At 43.5% G+C, this 19732-nt stretch overlaps 1 protein-coding gene across 1 annotated transcript; it reads left to right on the forward strand.

Moving 5' to 3' along the window:
- The first annotated feature begins 1245 nt into the window (after positions 1 to 1245).
- On the forward strand, positions 1246 to 16403 carry LOC149322620 (keratin, type II cytoskeletal cochleal-like). Its single transcript, XM_089530326.1, has 9 exons — positions 1246 to 1509; positions 2055 to 2263; positions 4243 to 4303; positions 4467 to 4562; positions 9798 to 9962; positions 11894 to 12019; positions 13780 to 14000; positions 15653 to 15684; positions 16123 to 16403. Exons 1-9 carry the CDS (start codon positions 1246 to 1248, stop codon positions 16401 to 16403), a joined length of 1455 nt encoding a protein of 484 aa, XP_089386452.1.
- Positions 16404 to 19732: the final 3329 nt, after the last annotated feature.

Here is a 19732-nt window from a genome sequence, read left to right on the forward strand (position 1 = left end):
ACCCCTGATGTCAAATGACCAGGGTTTCACTCCTGCATTCCTTTCTCACCCTATCTGTATGCAGCTTCCTATCCTATCTCCAGTTAATGAGTATGGGGATTTGAGTAAAACTCCTGATAGTCTCATACCTATGCAATGAGATTGCCTTGGGTCAATTCCTATCTGGCGAAATTCAAGAGCCATAGCATAACAAACTATTTCAGTGAGATCCAAATTTGCACTCTGCCATGGCAGGAGTGGAGGAGGTCTCCATTCAGAATGAACCCACAGGTGAAGGTGCATACAGCATGTTGGAGAGCTTGCCACTGTTTCTAACAAGTGGGTGTTCATTTCATGCCTATAACTGGTTTCTTAATGCTTTGACTTCATGGAGAGCTGCTTCCTCCGCAGCTTAGAGATTTTGCAAAAGATCCCATTACTTCATGAAGCAAATACTCACCTACATCAAAGAGGCCTTTCATCTGCAGGCAACAAATCTAATAATTGAGCCTTGGCAGCATTTATTTATGTGTTTATTTATTTATGGAAAGAGAGGGAGAGATAGAATGAAGGAGAAGGAAGAGGGAGAGAGAAGGGGTGTATCACTACCTCTAACTGGTCTATAAACTGAGCCAAAGGGAGGTCATACAGCTTGTTGTCAGCATAACCAGAAAAGGTAGGCAAGCCAAATCCAAGCTTCTTGATACATCCATGTGTTAATTACAAGTCTTCTTTCCTCCATGTGTAAAAAAAAGGGGAGGATGGAAAAAACATTTTAATATGGCATTGTAAGTACTGTAAGCAAAGGATTTGTGAAATCTCTGAAACTTTTTCATGTGCCAGATGAGCAGCCATGGGGTGGGGTGGTGAGCATCACAGGACTTGGTTCCCTTAAACGTCCCAAGCTAATAAATTCTGGGAAATTGCTTGTTCCCCCATTTTTATGCTGGCCAAACCCAGCTGGCCCAAACAGATATAAAGTACATCTTTCTCATTTGGGAAACCACAATATCTTTGCACCTTTCACTCTGCAGCTCTGCTTTCCCCCTCTTACACCTTCTCTTCTCCTGTCAAACCATGTCTTTTCACTCAGTCCCTGCATGTTGCCCTAGAAATTTCAGTTCTTGCTCAGCTGTCCTACAATCCACAGGGAATACATCTCAGACCAGCAATCCCTGCTCTCCTCAAGTCGCTGGGATCAATCATGGAGGAGCAGGTTGCTTTAGTACCAGGAGTTTAGGAGGCATCAGACCTTGTGGTCCCAGAATGGCTGTTGGAAACTGCCCGCCTCCTAGGTGTGGATATGGCTACCAGAGTGGATATGGCTATTGTGGTGCTGGATATGGCTGTGGCTACAGGCACCCTGGGATTTGTATGCCTTGCTCCCCAAACATCGCCTCCGTGACGTGCAACCCGGCCCTTCTGCAACCGCTCAACTTGGGGATTGATGCCACAGCCCAAGCAGCCAAGTGTCAAGAGAAGAATGAACTACAGTCCCTCAACAGCAAGTTTGCATGTTTCATTGACAAGGTGAGCTGGGCAGAGGAATGAAAAATTGCTTTAAACCCAAAGCTGGGTGATTAAGCTCTGTTCTTTAAATATATTTCTGAAGCATACAGTAACAGCACAGAGTATATATTGGCCTGTTACTTGCTATAGGATTGGGAAAACAACCCATTCCCATCACTCCCCCCTTGTGTAACTTGTATTTGTCTCAGTGCCAATAGACTTTCCTGTGAACCAGCTTAGGCTGCATCTGCACTGCAGAAAAATGCAGTTTGACACTGTTTTAACTGCCATGGCTCAATGGTATGAAATTCTGGGATTTGTAGTTTTATGAGTTATTTAGCCTTCTCTGTCAGATAACTCTGGTGTCAGAGGAAATTAAAAATCCCAGCATTAAGCCATAGCAGTTAAAGTGGTGTCAAACTGCATTAATTGTGCAGTGCAGATGCACCCCCAGGCTATACTGGTCTTTCACTGCTCTGACCCTATTTTTAAAATGATTCTTTGTCTACGGACTCGAGGTCTACTTCTACTTACAATATCCATGCTATTCATTCTTTGGGTGACAGGTCAGATTCTTGGAGCAGCACAATATGATGCTGAAGACCAAGTGGGACTTCCTGCAAGAGAGGAAGTGTTGTAAAAGCAACATGGAACCCATGTTTAAAGAATACATTGCCAACCTGAAGAAAGAGCTGGATTGCCTGGAATGTGAGAAAACACAGTTGCAGTCAGAAATGAAAAACTGGAGAGAGACTATGGAAGTCAACAAAAAAAAGTGAGTGTGTTTATTATCATGGGCCTGTGATAAGAATGACAGGTTGAATGCATAGCAGTAGTCCACGTCTATTGACTTGATGCAGGTGCCAGACATGTATGGTGACCCACCAGGGATGTGATAAATTTCCTGCTTGCCTGGGATTAAAACAATTCTAGGATGGGATGAAGGCCACAATGCCCAGTTAATAAACAGCATTTAGCAAGTTAGGTAGTTTTCCTCTAACTATTCCTTCCCTCCCTTGTTATAGCTCTGCCATATTTGGATGGACAAGAAAGAACACCTCAGAGCTTGGAAAATTATTTTTAAAATTAGATCTTACAGTGGACATGGAATTCTAGTCATAGCTCCCAAAATGTAATTTTTGTCTGCTCTGCCTCTTCTGTGAAACATAGTTTACAAGTATTGCTGTCCAAGCAGAGTGGGACTTGTGAACTTTAGGAAGTCCAAGGGCTGATGAATATGGAACTGAATAATCTTTTCAAGGAGATTATTACAGTAGGAAGGCTTTTGTTACTGAGGAAGGCTTTGCAAGCTTGTCAAGTGACTCCCTAAACACAACAAAAGGAGAGTGAAAGAGCAAACAATTAGCATAAAGTGTGCACATGCCAATTAAGATGTTTAGGTACATGTTTGGAAGCAATAATTATAACTTAAATAGAAACCCAATATATCTCACCATGGTGGGAAAAGCTATGTCCTGATAGGTAGCCCTAGTGGCACAGTGGTTAAACACCAGTACTGCAGCCACAAGGTTGTGAGTTCGATTCTGAAGGCTTCAAGGTTGACTCAGCCTTCTGTCCTTTCATAGGTCAGTCAAATTGGCTTTCACTTTATAAACCGCTTGGAGACTGTTTAGCTCAGTATGAAGTGGTATAGAAATGTAAATGCTATTGCTATTGCTTATGTGACTGTCTGCTCAGCCTTCTGTCCAAATATTAAAAGTTGATAGGTAGCTTGAAGGCCTTTCCCTGGTTCCGCTTCTTGTGGCTTTACATCTCCATCTTTAAACCAGACTTCATCTTAAATCTAGCATAGTCTCAACTAGAGTAGACCTACTGAATCAATGTAAACTTAGTAACTCAACACTTTCATAGGTTCCATTGCTTCAAGACGTGCAATCTAAATGGGGCTAGAAATTGAGTTTGGGTCTTGGGCCAAGAAACCCTTCCAGTGGAGATCACTTTCAGACAGGGACTATCCCCCTCACAGTTCTTCGGGTAGAGGACTGTGAGCATTAGACTATAACCCTGGAGACCAGAGTTTGAATCCCTGCTCAGCCGTTGAAGTCTGTTGGGCATCCTTGGGAAAGTCACACTCTCTCACTCTCAGAAGGCAGCAAAGGCTCTGAACAAATCTTGCCAAGAAAACCCAATGATAGTGTCAACCTGAGGGTCACATTAAGTCAGAAACTACTTGAAGGCACACAACAACAACAACAACAACAACAACAACAACTTCTTTTTTTAAAAAAATCACGTGGCCAATACTTCAGGAGTTTTTGGCTACATACTTACTTATTTTATTTCTTGGATTTATATGTCACCTTTCTCCCAAGAGAAAGCTGTTTTTGGCATAGTTGTTGGCATTGGGTTCTCTGCTACAGTAGAATTCACAGTCATCTTAGTCTCGGTTATCAGTATGCAAGGGGATCTTCTAGCTCCTTTGAGATTAACTGAGTGAAAGATGTAGCATAAGCTTTCACAGGAAGTACACTCAAAGGTGCTTCAAGATTCCTTTGCATACTAATATTCCACACTCATATGGCTATGACTGTCATTTTTCACTCAGTTAGTCTCAAAGGGTTTGCTAGAGGAAGTCATCTATGGAAACCTAAATGATGTATGATACAATTCCAATTTAAAGATTATATTCAAGTCTGATCCTAAATTTAGGAGGAATGGGGAATTTTATGAGCACCACCTGAAATAGCAAACTCTTTCAAATGTGAAGAAAAAAAATTTCACTTCCCTTTTCAGGTTTGAAGAGGAGTGCCACCGACGGACAAGTGCTGAAAATGAGTATGTGTCCATTAAAAAGGCAAGTGGCAAAAACACTTCTGAAAAACACCCTTTGTTTCTGTATTAGGTGTGGTTTAGGGTTTTTCTCTTTTCCAAATCTTGACTGGTGGTTATGGTCAAGGACTGAGATTTCTTCCTGAAATTGTTCAACATTTCCCCCTTTAAATTCCATATTCCTACAGGAGGCGGATTGTGTCTTCATGGACAAATCAGAAAAGGAAGCTAAAATGCAGGCTTTGATTAAAGATCTTCACTTTTATAAACCCACTTTTGATCAGGTAAGATGTTGTCTTCTTCTAAACCTGCAATGCTATGACCCTAAATGTGCATTCTGAGGAAGGATTGCTAAAGCTCAGAAAGAAATCTAGAGAACTGAGATGTTACAGCACTTCAAACATAAAATGGATGCTTTGGCTATAGCTTCCATATGGCTTTGTAGGTTCAGTACTAACAGCTAGCATGGTGTAGTGGTTTAAGTATGCCCTAGAAATCAGGCTTCAGATCCTGCTTAGCCATGGAACCCTTGGATGAATCACACTCTCTCAGCCCCAGAAAACTCCAGGATAGGGTTGCCATACATCAAAAATTCCTTGAAGCCACACAACAACAAACCTCTGCTATCAGCTGTAAGAGTGGAGTAGTGCTACCTCTGGCAAGGAAGGAACTCATAATCTAGCCAGCTAAAACTAAGATGCTGTGCAGTGGTATGGAGCTCTCACTCAGAAGCTATTCTTTAACCACAACTATAGCATAGAAAGTATGGGTGAATTAGGCCATAGTCTAACCTTCCCTCCTTATGTCAGGTAACATATTAAATGGTGAGTAATCATGGGAAATTAATAGAAAACACCTGGAAAATTCCAGAGTGGGGAAGTTGCCTTTGTCTTACTTTAGAGTAGAGGCACATAGCACAGTGTGGGACTGCCTCATGCATACCATCCTGAGATCTCAGGAAGGATGGTGAGATAAAGTATGACAGACTAGTAAGGATATAAAGAATATTTGTGAGTTTTCTCATCCTGGTAGGAAAAGGGGTTTCAACACATTGTCTCAGCACATTGAGACACCCCACTGGAAAGTTGTCAAGTGCTACAAAATTAGGCACTGCAGCACATCAGTAAAAAAAAATGAGTGATTTGTGTGTAAGTGTGTGTATGTGTATCTGTGTGTATGCAGCAATAAAAAGGTGCATTTTGCACAAAACATTCAGTTCTTTCTTGCACACACCTCCTCTCCTTTCATGAAATCTTCGCTGTAAAAATCCCAGAAAAATAATAACAATTTTAAAATGCACAAAAAAATCTTGCTCAGTAGTGAAAAAGCTTTTGAAATTTTTCATCCTTGCACCTGAGAATGCAAGAATCAAAGCCATGCATTCCTGCTGATTATAACTGTTTCAGGGGGAAAGAAGAGAAGAAGGAGAGGAAGAGTTAAGCTATTATCAAGGCCAGTGGTTTTTAGATTTAGATGCCTGGGATATTTTGGTGTTGCAACTCTCAAAATCCTTTCCCACTGCCTAAGCTGCCTGGGGATTCATGGAATCATTGAGTTAGAAGAAACACAGGGGCCATCTAGTCCAACCCCATGTCAGGCAGGAACCCTCCATCAAAGTATCCCCGACAGATGGCCAACCAGCCTCTGTTTAAAGACCTCCAAGGAGGGAGACTCCACTACATTCCGGGGGAGTGTGTTCCACTGTCAAACAGCCCTTACTGTCAGGAAGTTCCTCCTAATGTTGAGGTGGAATCTCTTTTCCTGCAGCTTGCATCCATTGTTCCGGGTCCTATTCTCTGGAGCAGCAGAAAACAAGCTTGCTCCCTCCTCAATATGACATCCCTTCAAATATCTAAACAAGGCTATCAAATCACTCCTTAACCATCTCTTCTCCAGGCTAAACATACCCAACTCCCTAAGTCTTTCCTCATAAGGCATGGTTTTCAGACCCTTCACCATTTTGGTAGCTCTCCTCTGGACATGCTCCAATTTGTCAGCATCCTTTTTGAATTGTGGTGCCCAGAACTGGACACAGTATTCTAGGTGAGGCCTGACCAAAGCAGAATAGAGTGGCACTATTACTTCCCTTGATTTAGACACTATATAGCTATTGATGTAGCATGGACTAGCATTGGCCTTTTTAGCTGCCGCATCACACTGTTGACTCATGTTCAACTTGTGGTCTACTAGGACTCCTAGATCCCTTCCAGACATAATCTCATTCAGCTAGATGTCCCCCATCCTGTATTTATGTATTTCATTTTTCCACCCTAAGTGCAATACCTTACCTTTCTCTGTTTTGAAATTCATTTTGTTAGCTTTGGCCCAGCTTTCTAATATATTAAGGTCATTTTGAATTTTGGTCCTGTCTTCTGGGGGATTAGCTACTCCTCCTAATTTGGTGTCATCTGCAAATTTGATAAGCATGCCCCCTATTCTTTCAGCTAAGTCATTGCTAAAGATGTGGAATAGCACTGGGCCCAGGACAGAACCCTGTGGCACCCCAATGGTCACTTCTTTCCAGGATGAAAAAGAGCCATTGCTGAGAACACTTTGAGTTTGGCCAGTCAACCAATCACAAATTCATTTTAACAGTTGCCTTGTCTAACCTACATTTTACAAGTTTCTTTGCAAGAATGTCAGGGGGACCTTGTCAAAGGTCTTACTTAAATCAAGATATGCAATATCAGATTAGTCGGGCATGACTTGTTTCTCAGAAACCCATGTTGACTTTTTGTGATTATGACATTCCTTTCTAAATGTTCACAGACTCTCTGTTTAATGATCTGCTCTAGAATCTTTCCTGGACAATAATTGTTGGGATCCTCTTTTTTTCTCCTTTTTGAAGATGGGGACAATGTTTGCCCTCCTCCAGTCTGCTGGGACTTCTCCTGTTCTCCAGGAGTTCTCAAAAATTATTGCCAATGGCTCTGAGATTACATTTGCAGGCTCTTTTAATGCCCTTAGATGTAGTTTATCTGGCCCTGGAGATTTGAATTCATTTAGATTAACAAGGTATTCCTGTACTATGTCTTTACTTATTCTGTGCTACATTTCCCCTATTGTGTCCTCTGCTCCATTTTCCTCAGGTTGAGCACCCTTTGCCTTTTCTGAGAACACTGAGGCAAAGAAGGTGTTGGGTAATTGTGCCTTTTCTCTGTTCCCTGTTAACATTTTGCCATCTTCTCCACATAATGGCCCTTCCATTCCTTCTTCTTCCTTTTGATGTAAACAGACCCCCAAAAAGCTTTTTAAAAATATTCTTAACCTCTCTAGCAAGCCTGAATTCATTTTGTGCTTTAGCTTTTCTGATTTTACCCCTACATGTGCTCACTATTTGTTCAAATTCTTCTTTGGTGATTTCCCCCTTTTTACATTTCTTAACCATGCTCCATTTAAAACTTAGCTCCATTGAAAGTTCTTTAATCATCCATCCTGGTTTCTTGAGACACCTCCCATTTTTCTTCCTCATTAGAACCATTTGAAATTGTGCCTTCAGTATCTCCCTCTTGAGAAATTCCCATCCATCCTGGACTTCCTTCTTTTTTAGTATTCCTGACCAGAGGATCAGCTTTCCTGAAGTCTAGAACGTGTGGCTTCTCCTTTCCACTGTATAACAAATTGCAAGAGAATATGATCACTTCCACCTAAACATCCCACCACTTGCACCCCATTATTCAAGTCATCCCTGTTGGTTAGGATCTGATTTGACCGCCTTGTTGCTTCTTCCACCTTTTGGACAATGAAATTGTCTTCAAGGCAAGTGACAAATTTGCTAGACCTTTAAGTTTTGGCTGAGTTTGACTTCTATCAAATATCAGGATAGTTGAAGTCACCCATCACTACTACATCTCTCCTTTCTGAGTGTGTAGTCATCTGTTCTAGAAAGGTTTCATCCAATTCCTCAGTTTGACAAGAGGGTCTGTAGTAGACTCCCACAAAAACATCCCTGTTGTTTTCCTCCCCTTTTATTTTTATCCAGATGCTCTCCACCTGGCTCCCAGAATATAAATCCTGGATCTCTTCACAGGTGTAAACATCCCTGACATATGTTGCTATCCCTCCTCTTTTCTTGTTTGGTCTATTTATCTTTAAAAGGTTATATGCCTCTATTACTATATTCCAATTATGAGACTTATCCCACCAGGTTTCAGTGATGCCTATTATATCATATTTGCTTTGTTGTGCTAGGAGTTCAAGATCATTCTGTTTATTTCCCTTCATCTGTGCATTAGTGTAGAGACATCTAAGATCGTGGGCCCTCTCGACTGGCTGCCTGTGTAAGGCTTTTTGCCTCTCCTTGTTGGGTCCTTGCCCTATTTACCTTGTTCCCTCTCTAACTGTTTGACTATTATCTCCAGCCCTTGATCAACTTCTGCCTTCCAATATGCTGTCTCCCTCCCCCATATAACTCAGTTTAAAGCCCTCCTGATCAAATTTTTGAGTCTATTGGCAAAAACGTTTCTGCCAACTGGCTTGAGGTGCAAACCATGTCTTGCCAGAGGTCCCACCTCCTCCCCCGCATGGCCCTCTGAACCAAGAATCCAAATCATTCTAGGTGATACCATCTGTGGAGCCAATTGTTTACATCTGAGATTTTCCTCTTCCTTCCTGGACTATGACCTCCCACTGGGAGATGAGATGAGATGACAACTTGTGCATCCATCTCTTTCAGCTTCCTACCCAGAGCCTGATAATCCCTTCTGATATTCTGAAGGCTGTGTCTTGCAGTATCATTGGTTCCCACATGAACTAAAAGAAATTGGTAATGGTCAGTAGGCTTGACAAGTCTTGTCAGCCTCTCTGTCATATCACGGATCTTTGCCCTAGGGAGACAGCACACCTCCCAAGAGTTGTAGTCCAACAACATCTGGGAACTCAGGCCTGGCAACCCTTGATCTAGATTAAGTTGAACTCAAGAGACTTAGGTTAAGATATTTATGAGCCAAGCTCCCAAAACCTTAGATCGTATTTATAAAAAATGGAAATCTATTATGCATGACTGACTTTTGGCACAAATGGATTCCCACAGCATTTCACCTGGCAAGCTTCCACATGTTTCTGGGATGTTATCCAGAAGGTGAATGGATATTTGAAACTTGAAAGGGTAACCCACTCCTCACATTGCTTGAAGATAATATGCATGAGGGGGATATCAATTATGATCTTCTATCTCCTCTGGTGTCATGATGTGAGCTGGACTATGACTCTGTAGACCAGGGTTCAATTCCCGCTCAGTCATGAAATCTGAAGGGTGACCTCGGGCAAGTCACATGCTCTCAGTCTCAGGGAAAGGCAATGGAAAACCTCCTCTTAACAAATCTTGCCAAAAAAACACAACCCCAAACCATTGTAGGTTTGCCTTAGGGTTGTCAAATGACATGAAGGTACACACCACACATACACCCATCTCCTCAGAAAGCTAAAGGATCAAACCCCAAGTCAATTTTGTGTTAATGAAAATAGAATTCTGTAGTATTAGCAGTTACTCCCTGCTTACTGTCTGATCTGTCCTGTAGGAAATCCATGAGCTTCAATCTTGCATCTCAGACACCTGTGTCACAGTACAGATGAACAACAGCCGAGGTCTGAGTATGGATCGTGCCATTGAGGAATACCGGCAGCTGTTTAATGAAATCTCCTCCAGGAGCCGGGCTGCAGCTGAAGCATGGTGTCAGTGTCAGGTAGGCCCCAGATCCAAAATGCAAAGGCACCAATGTGCTGGAAAAGCAGGTGAAGGGAGATATCTGACAAGTCACACTGACAACTGCAAGGAAAGAGTGGGCACTCTGAGAAGAACCGAAGCAGGCATTGTGGTGAGAGCAGTGTCCTTTATGGATGGGAAGCAGGAAACAAAGCCATGGCCACCCATCCTATGAGTTAAAGTGCAACAGTCACTTTAGTACATTAGAGCATGGGAAATCAGCCAAGGGGTACATATGGTTTCTAACCATAAGAGACTGATCTAACCACACTTCCCCATCCTTGGTCAATAGGCAGCCCATACCCAACCTGGGCTTATCCAGCAGCCTTCAAGAATGGAAAAATCTCATTCCTGAAAAGCTTCCAGAGAAGCCTATAGGCTGCCTACTGCCCGGGGACAGGGCAGTGCTGTAAGAACCATCTCTTTCGGTTAGAATAACCCATGGCTGATTTCCTGTGCGATAATCTCTTTAGACAGCTGATTTAGAGTGCTATGAAAAAGTAGCAAATGGTTAGCTATGTAATTCATTGTTATTGTACTTTTGCTCCCAGAGAGAAGAGGCACTTGTGAGATTATCTGCCTCAGGTGCCAAAACAACCTGGAAAAGTCAAAGGCTTTCATGGCCAGCATCCATAGTTTTTTGTGGGTTTTTCGGGCTATGTGGCCATGTTCTAGCAGAGTTTCTTTCTGACGTTTCGCCAGCATCTGTGGCTGGCATTAGCCTCCCAGCCTGAGGCCAGCCATCAGCACAGAACAATACACATGCAAATCACTCCTGCATTCTCAGGCTCACACAGTATATATACACCCAATTTTTCCAGGCAAAGCATTCTCTGAAGATGCCAGCCACAGATACTGGTGAAACATCAGAAAGAAACTCTGCTAGAACATGGCCACATAGCCCGAAAAACCCACAAAAAATCTTGGAAAATGTCTGAATAAGGCAAGAGAAATGTCTGAACAAAGCAAGAGAAATAACCAAAGCAGGTAGTAGCCAGAATCTCCCTTATCCAGAATTCTGAAGTCTGAAATACTCCAAAATCCAAAATTGTCCACATGGGTGGCTGAGATTGTGACATCTTTGCTTTCCAATAGTTCACAAAATTGGCTTCATGAACAAAATTATTTAAAATATTATATATAAATGATCTTCAAGATATGTTTATAAGGTATATGTGAAAAATAAATTAGTGTCATGTATAGACTTTGATTCCATCTCCAAGATATCGCATTATGTAGTTGCAAATACTTCAAAATTTAAAAAAATCCAAAACATTTCTGGTCCGAAGTATTTCAGATAAGGAATCCTCAACCTGCACAGTGTCCCTTCAAATTAACTGTGGTAAGGAGTGAAGGACCCCCATGAATATGGAAAAACTGCAAATAATAGAGTACTCTTCTTTTTATCTAAGACACACTGCTCTAGAAATTTCCAGTTCCTCCAGTGCAACTCAATGGTCAACATCTGCCAGAAGTTGATCATAAATTCATGCTGGAAGGCCTACAGATGCCTAGAAAAATGTTTTCTCTAGGAACTTCTAGACTCTCCAGAACAACTCTATGGTCAACGTCTGGCAGAGTTGTATTGGAGGACCTAGAGATTCCTAGAGAGAACATATTAATCAAAACTACAAATAATTAAACCCACAAAAGTCAAAGCCGCAAATGCGGAGGGCCAACTGTATTTAACTAAATAGTTAATATAGAATAATGGCTTTGTTTCTTCTCCAAAGTGTTTTTGAGTTCCATTTTTTTCTTCTTCTTTTATTATAACTTTCTTTACTGGAGGCTGGATATTATGCCTATAGCTACACAGTAAGTGAACTTTTGTAGGGGAGCAGAAGAATGAGTGACACATGTATGATCCAGTTTCCAGTGTTTCCAGCAATCTTCTTTTCTCTTAATCGTCAGTATCAGGAGCTGAAAACAACTGCTGCCGAACACTGTGACAACCTACGTCTCGTCAAAGAAGAACTTAGTGAGATGACAAGGGTGGTCCATAGGAAGCAGGCAGAACTTTCAAGTATCAAAGCCCAGGTGAGAAGGGACAGAGTTGGCCTTGAACTGTGGCTGTGAAGTTGGCTATATGTGTTGCAACAGTCTATTGGAATAATCATGGCCACTGTACTATATGTGTTAAAGGAGCCACTTGACCTCTACCTTTGAAATAAATAAGGTGCATAGGCCAAGGTCTTGTGCATTCAACTATGCCATAAGAACATCATTTCACAATCTGAACACATATTTAACTCCTATTCTTTTCTAAAACAAGCAAGAGCAGGATTGTTTTCTGATAATGTCGCTCGAATTAAGTTTAAACCCGGGAAAATCCTAAAGTTAAAAAGCGCTGTGATTTTGCCACTTTTTGTATGGGTTAATGTCACATTAAGGCTTAATTCGCAGGACATCTCTGAAAACAATCCCACTTTTGCAGGATTTTCCCTGGATTTAAACCCTGTTTATGCACGAAATTTGGATTCTTTGCCTCCTGTGTGATAAACTCCTTAATTAGTGTCTATTTTTCAATCTGTTTTGACATTAAGTGATTACAGAGTGGGGGGATCTTTGGGATCCCTGAACTGGTGTGAATTATATAGAAGCATTCCCGACCCTACTTCTTTGGATTTTGAGCTGAAAAAGAGGAGCCATTACAAGAACTATGCAATGCACACATGTCCTGCTCTCATGCTGCAACAGAATGTAGAATGCAACAGAATGAGAGCAAGACACCTGTTCATTGCATAGCTATTGTAATTTCTCCTCCTTTCAGCAGTATCCAAAGAGACAAGTGGGGTCCAATAAATAGTCTGGGGCAAGAGCCATAAATCAAAGCAGAGCCTGAGTAGGAGTAACAAAATATCAGCATCAAGAAACAGTCCAGGGTTATAAATCATAGGGTCATATCTCTCTGCAAATGCAGGCTGAGAGATAAACCAAGGCGGGTTACAGACCGCCAAAAAATACGCTTCTGCACCCCCTAACCCTAGTACGCATTCCATACGTACAACATGGCGGCGCCCCTTCCACATGGGGGCCGCCATGTTTACATATCGGACGCATAGCATCCAGACGTGTTGCGGCGCCTATGACGTCATAGAGGCGCCGCAAGAAGGAACTCCATTTTGGAGCTCCTTTTTTGCTCCATGCAGGAGCCGCGCGGTGTGGCTGCTACAGCTCCCTCACGGAGCAAGAGGTGGCGGCGGCAGACCGCCGCAAAGCGGTGGTCTGTAACCTGCCCAAGTTTGCTTCCAGCAAATCAAATGGAGAAAGGCCCCTGACTTATAAAGACCATATTTTAAGAGGATATTTTCCAGCTGCATGTGCACAGTCTGTCATTTTGCATGTGGGGAAGGACAGGGTTTTTGCCAAATTCTGAAGCCTTTGCCTTTCCTGAGGACTTGGAGGTCTATCTCTTTCCTCCTCCTCTGGAGAACTCTGGTGGCTATCAAACTGAGCCCCATGGCTACATTAGGTCTGTTTTGTCTTCTGATGCTCAGTTCTCAAGGGGAGGTGCATGACAACAGGTAAGAAGATTAACTAAGCTTGGTTCATGTGTTATTAATTAAGACCCTGTGACTTAAACATTAGGAGGAACTTCCTGATAGTGAGAGTTGTTTGACAGTCAAACACATTCCCTCGGCGTATGGTGGACTCTCCTTATTTGGAGGTTTTTAAATAGAGGCTGGATGGCCATCTGTCAGAGATGCTTTGATTGTGAGTTCTTGCATGGCAGGGGATCGACTGGATGGTCCTTGTGGTCTCTTCCAACTTTATGATTCTATGACTTTCCCTCATAGCGGGCCAAGCTAGAAGAAGAGGTGGCTGCTGCTGAGGAACGTGGGGAGATAGCTGTGAAAGATGCCAAATGCAAATTGGCTGAGTCGGAAGATGCCCTGCACAAGGCTAAGCAGAATATGGCTTGCCAGCTGCGGGAGTATCAGGCGCTGATGAACATCAAGATATGCTTGGATATTGAGATAACAGCATACAAGAAGATGCTGGATGGAGAGGAAATGAGGTGAGCATCCTACAAAAGAATTTGGTTAATGAGCACTGTTTATTAAATGAAGTACATCTATTATGTGTTAAAGAAGCCCTTGAGACAGTTTTTTGTGGATTTTTCGGGCTATGTCGTCATGTTTTACAGGAGCTTGTTCCTGACGTTTTGCCAGCATCTGTGGCTGACATCTTTAGAGAAACCCCTGAGACTTCCTAAATCACCTGTTTAACTCCTCTCCCAAGACAATCTGCTCCCTGAGGCAAAGGACAAGATGGTGTCCACTTTCTTTCCATGAACAGAACCAAATTGGACTAGCAGTTGAATCTTAGTTTAGTGGTGACACTGAGACAGCATCCTGCAATGTTATACGGGACAGCAGACTGCTTTAGGGGTCCAGGCCAGACTGTGTGAAACACCCTCTCACTATGGGAATGGACAGTTGGCTCAGGAGCAGTTGTTGGGAAGCTGCCACTGCTGTCATGGTGTTTTAAGTAGATGTCTATTACCTTTCAACCTCCATGTTTTGGACTTCAGCTTCCAAAAGCTTTAGTCCATACAAAGAAAATAAAAAATGGGAGTTGTAGTTCCATCCATTTGGGAAATTCAAGTTTCCACACCTGTTCTTTGAATGACGGAACAAGCTTTTAAAACTGATATTTTAATAAATCTGTGAACTGTGCATAGGAACAATGTGGATTCCATAGCACAAGAATACATATCTTTAATCTTCGTCCATTTGGAGGGAGCATTTTCATCCCATGAACCACATGTTTTGTTGCAGAATTCAGACAGAACTAGAATGACAAGGTAGAAACTTTCGGAGATTGTCACCTGAAGAGTTGTACAAATTTTTTCACATTTCAGACATGTATTGGGATAAAAATTGTACCCGCTCCTTGCCCAAATCTACTGCTTTTTGCCATTGGTCTGTTTTTTCTCACCCATTGTAATGTATTGGGGCAAATGCCCTGTGCTCTTTATTAGCAAGCCATGATGCCCAGGCACAGAAGATACGTATTCTGATTGGCACTCAGTTACCCCAGTGGGCAGTGGTGTGCTACTACAACTCTCAAAAGGTACAAAATACAGATGATGTGTAACAGTAACCCTTTAACAATAGCCACAACCTTAGCCCTCAATATATTGGAATTGCCATGGAATAATAATAAAAAAATAACCCTGCATTCACTCCATGAAAGTTTTTTTCTTTTAACTACCTGGATGAAGGTTAAAGGTGTCCAAACACAACCTTTTAATTTTGCTTTTTTACATTCATTTTATTGTTTCATGGGGCTAATTTGCACTGCAGAAATAATGCAATTGGACTGCTTTAGCTCAATGTTATGTAATTCTGGGATTTTTAGTTTTGTGAGATATTTAGCCTTCTCTGTCAGAAAGGTCTGAAACCAACTACAGATCTAGGATTCCATAGCACTGCACCATGGCAGTTAAAGTTGTGTCAAACTGCATTATTTCTGCAGTGCAAATGGAGGCCCTCCCCCAACTTTTTTTTTTTTTTTTTTAAGAAATGATTTAATGGAGTTGGTTGGATTTAATGCTTTATAAATTTGTTCTACTGTACTCCATCTGATTGTTTTTATGGAAAGGAAGGATAGAAAAACAATAAATAAATATATTTAGTAACTGACTTTCCATGTCTTTCTCATTAGGATGGGTGATGGAGAATGCTCTGTGAATATCTGTAAGTATCATGATGACCCTCTGCCCTTTCTTTATTGTTATATACAGAACTGTGCATAATACTGTCATCTGAAACAAGGGCAGGAGGTGGTGAGAAACCAAAGCCAAACTGAGAGGAGAAGGATTTTGTGATGACTAAGGGTGGAGGACCAGAGCGTTAAAAACAGGAAAGGAAGGGGACCAGGAGCTGTAAGAGAAAGGCTTACACAGAGATGAGAGCAAATGATTTAGATGGGGAGGCTTTTATAGAGCTGTGAGAATGTTATATTTTCCAGATTTGATCTTGGAATATCCCAATTTCTCATGTTACTTCTTGCCCCAAACCTGATCCTGAAGTAAAATTAATATCTGGGGCAGGCAGGAGTTGCAATTTGCACATAAATTGTAATATGTTCCTAATATGTTTCTTCCTCCTCCCTCACCTCACCCGCCACTGCAGCTGTTCAAAGGAACCATGGAGTAGTGGTAGGTAACCCTGAAGCACGGCCTCCAGGTGGACCTCATGGGCCATGTGGACCCAACAGAAGAATTGTGACAACCTGTGGCCCAAGCAGAGAGGTGTGCACAGGCACTACACCTCCCTGTGCTGCCCACTGTGTCAGCACTTGCCCACCTTGTGTAGAACCATGCCCTCCTCCAAGGGGATTCAGCTGTGGGAGTGGAAGGTGCTCTAACATCAAATTTGTAACACCTGCTGGCCCCTGTGGGCAACAATACTAGGAACAGCAGCAGATACCTGCCACTGTGAAAAGCCAACAACACCAACTAAACATTGCTGCCTATTAAGAGCAATACTTTCCTCAAAAAGAGCAGATTTGCAGATGAGCAAACAAACACAATCCATTGCAGCTTGGGAAGTTGCTTTATAGTCAATCAGAGATGTGTTCAGAAATACTAAAGTGATCCACACCCCACCATACTTTTCTCCAAAGTGTATGAAATCCCAGGTTCACTCTATGATTGTTGCAGTAAAATGTGTCTCTCTCAGTGCTGTAGTAGACTTCAGCTATGCCATCCGGATACTGGAAGTAATTTGCAATTTCTGCCACCATTGTTGCTGTTAGGAGGACTTCAAAAGCATTCTTGTCAGTCAAGATAACAATGTGAAATGCAAATGTAATGAAAGAGCTTGTCCCTTCAAGCATCATAGTTTTGAATAAAGCCTTTAAATGAAGATGGTTGGAAATTCTGGTATGGCTGAACCCTAATATATTCTTTTTCCAAATATTTGAACTGGTTTTGACATGAAACAATTTATTTTCATCAGTTCATACAACGGGTAACTTGAAACTGTAATCCTGTGAACACCTAGTTGACATTAGGCCCCATTTAACACAGTGGAATTTATTTCTGAGTAACTGTGCATAGGATTACATGGTCTGTGTGCCATTCCCCTCCAGCTGATTATCTGTTTCATAGTTCAAAACTCTTCTTTGTGATAAGTTTCCGCTTGCATTTTCTTTTCCATCCTGTTTATGAATTCTCCAGTCCTAATAAACTGACTTTGCTAAGCAAAACAAAACAGAGCAAAAGAGTCCACTCTTTTACATTATCATTGTCTCTCCTGCCAAAATGAGCCAGTATGACATAGTGATTTGAGTGTTGGACTATGAATCTGGAGACAAAGATTTGATTCCCTGTTTGGTCATGAAACCCACTGGGTGACCTTGAGCAAGTCACATCCTCTCAGCCTATGAGAAAGGCAATGACAAACCTCCTCTGAACAAATCTTGCCAAGAAAACCCCATGACATGACTTGAAGGCACACAGCAACAACAAGGCAGGGATGCCCTCGAACATTTCACAGCAACATCACTGTTGTCAAGACGACAAACTACTATGACAAACACACATGTTAGGCAAGTGACATCACTGTTGTCAAGATAGCTAAAGTTGTTAATGAGGAAGCACACATAAGTTAGGAGAGATTGCTGCAGTTTCCTTTTGTCTGAGCCTCCTGGGAAGGGCAAGATTCCACCCCCTCCTCTTTTCTCTTCATGCTGACTTAACTGAGTGCAAACCATTTTGGCATTTTGAGCTCAGGGCACATCTACACAGGCTGCTTAATCCACGCTCAGTCCAGAGCATTATGCCTCAAACTAGACCCAGACTGACCATGATGGTGACCACATGCACTAGGATAAATAAAGTGCAAAGCCATGTTGTTGCTCACACATAGGGTTGCCATAAGTCTGGACCTCCAAACCGGGGACAAATGTAGGACAAAATTTTCAAATGGAGGGCAATTTTTTTTTTAAATGGAGGACACACAAAAACATTGATGGTTTTAAAAAATGTTAATATAAATTCATGTTTCTTAGGCATAATCAAAATGGAGGACATTTGGGCATTATTCCTAGACAGATGACAGAAATGTACTTTCCTTTTTGGCCAACCTCCCCTCCCCCCATTCCAAACAGCACATTTGGGCATTGAACATGGCTTTACTTAACATGGCCTCTTGCATATTTCAGAGGCTTATTTGATAACCAAACTCTTTGGGTTTCACACTGAACATGCTATGCATACTGAATATGTCAAGGTGGTTTAACAAGAAGTGGGTTTGCCCTCGGATTCAACTGTACTTCTCAAGGGACTTTGGTTTTTTTCCCACTGCGCATGAGTTTGTAAAAATCAGAGCAACTTACATTGGTCGTGCCTCAGAGGCTGGCTCATTTCATCATCATCATCATCATCATCAATATCCTCTTCCTCCTCCTCCTCCTCCTCCTCCTCCTCCTCCTCCTCTTCTTCCTCCTTGTCTTTCCTCCTTCCTCCTTCCTTCCTCCCTCCTCCTCCTTCCTTCCTCCTTCCTTCCTCCCTCTTTCCTTCCTCCCTCCTCCTCCTTCCTTCCTTCCTCCCTCCTTCCTCCCTCCTCCTCCTTCTTTCCTTCCTTCCTTCCTCCTTCCTCCCTCCTCCTCCTCTGCCTCCCAGGCCCAAGCAGAGGAGGAGGTGGGTGGCTGCCTTGGCGCGCTACCCCCAGCCCGCACACCAAGGCAGCAGGCAGGCAGCCACCCACCTCCATCTCGCGCGCCTCCATGCGACCGCGCTAGGCACTTGCCTTGGGCCCGGCAGGCGGAGGCAGAGGCAGAGGAGGAGGCAGAGGTGCCTGCCTGGCTTGGTGCTCCCCGCCCGCCTGTGCACCAAGACAGCAGGCAGGCAGCCACCCATGTCCGCCTCAGTCTACTCCTCTGCCTCTGCCTCCCGGGCCCAAGGAAGTGCACAGCGTGGAGGCGCGCGAGGTGGAGGAGACGGTGGGTGGCTGCCTGCCTGCTGCCTTGGCGCATGTGCGGGCAGGGAGCGCCAAGCCAGGCAGGCACCTCTGCCTCCTCCTCCGCTTGGCGTGGCCTGGAACGGAGGAGGAGGAGGAGGAGGAGGTGCGCCTCCTGCGTGCGCCCGCTCACCCTCCCTGCCACCCTCCCCCGCCTCCCTGCGTGGCCGCACTACCCACCTCCTCCTCCGTTCTAGGCCATGCGGCTGCGTGCAGGAAGCACACCACCTCCTCCTCCTCCGCCTCCTCCTTCGCTTTCTCCATGTGGCTGCGTGGCCTGGAATGGAGGAGGTGGGTGGCATGGCCACGCGGGGAGGCAGGGGAAGGTGGGTTGGCGCCGCGTGGGCCCCGAACCAGGGGCTGAGGGCCAAACCGGACCGGGACCAGGAGGGGGCCCCCAAAAGTGGATTGGTCCCGGGGGCCGCCGGGATATGGCATCCCTACTCACACAGGACAGACAGACCTGACACCATTGGCCTGTCCCCTTCGGTGCCACTGCTGTTTCTGCCATGGTCACTACAGCCTTACTGGCCAAGAAGCTCCCTGCAAGAGCCTGGCTGCTGCCAGCACTTCTACTGGGGTCTGAATGGGATGTCCCACCATGTGATCAACAAGGAGGGGAGGTCCTCTACCCCTCCTCATTGGTGGCATATGTGCCCCCTTTTGTCCTCAGCATAAACAATGACAATGGCCAGGTTTTTGCAGAGAGCTGCTTGGTATGCAAGGAAGCAGTAGCTGAAGAGGATTCATCTCCTTCCCTGCACTACCCAGCACAGAG

The sequence above is a fragment of the Sceloporus occidentalis genome, unplaced genomic scaffold (assembly GCF_023333645.1).
Source record: "Sceloporus occidentalis isolate IW3139 unplaced genomic scaffold, rSceOcc1.0.p SCAF_1, whole genome shotgun sequence".
Classification (NCBI taxonomy): domain Eukaryota; kingdom Metazoa; phylum Chordata; class Lepidosauria; order Squamata; family Phrynosomatidae; genus Sceloporus; species Sceloporus occidentalis.

What these genes read in the sequence shown, in the direction of transcription:
- LOC149322620 (XM_089530326.1), top strand. Translation starts at nt 1,246, where the DNA reads ATGGCTGTTGGAAACTGCCCGCCTCCTAGGTGTGGATATGGCTACCAG. An exon ending in ATGGAAGTCAACAAAAAAAA is followed by an intron (nt 2,264 to 4,242) that starts GTGAGTGTGTTT and finishes TTCCCTTTTCAG; the next exon opens with GTTTGAAGAGGAGTGCCACC. An exon ending in AAGCATGGTGTCAGTGTCAG is followed by an intron (nt 9,963 to 11,893) that starts GTAGGCCCCAGA and finishes CTTAATCGTCAG; the next exon opens with TATCAGGAGCTGAAAACAAC.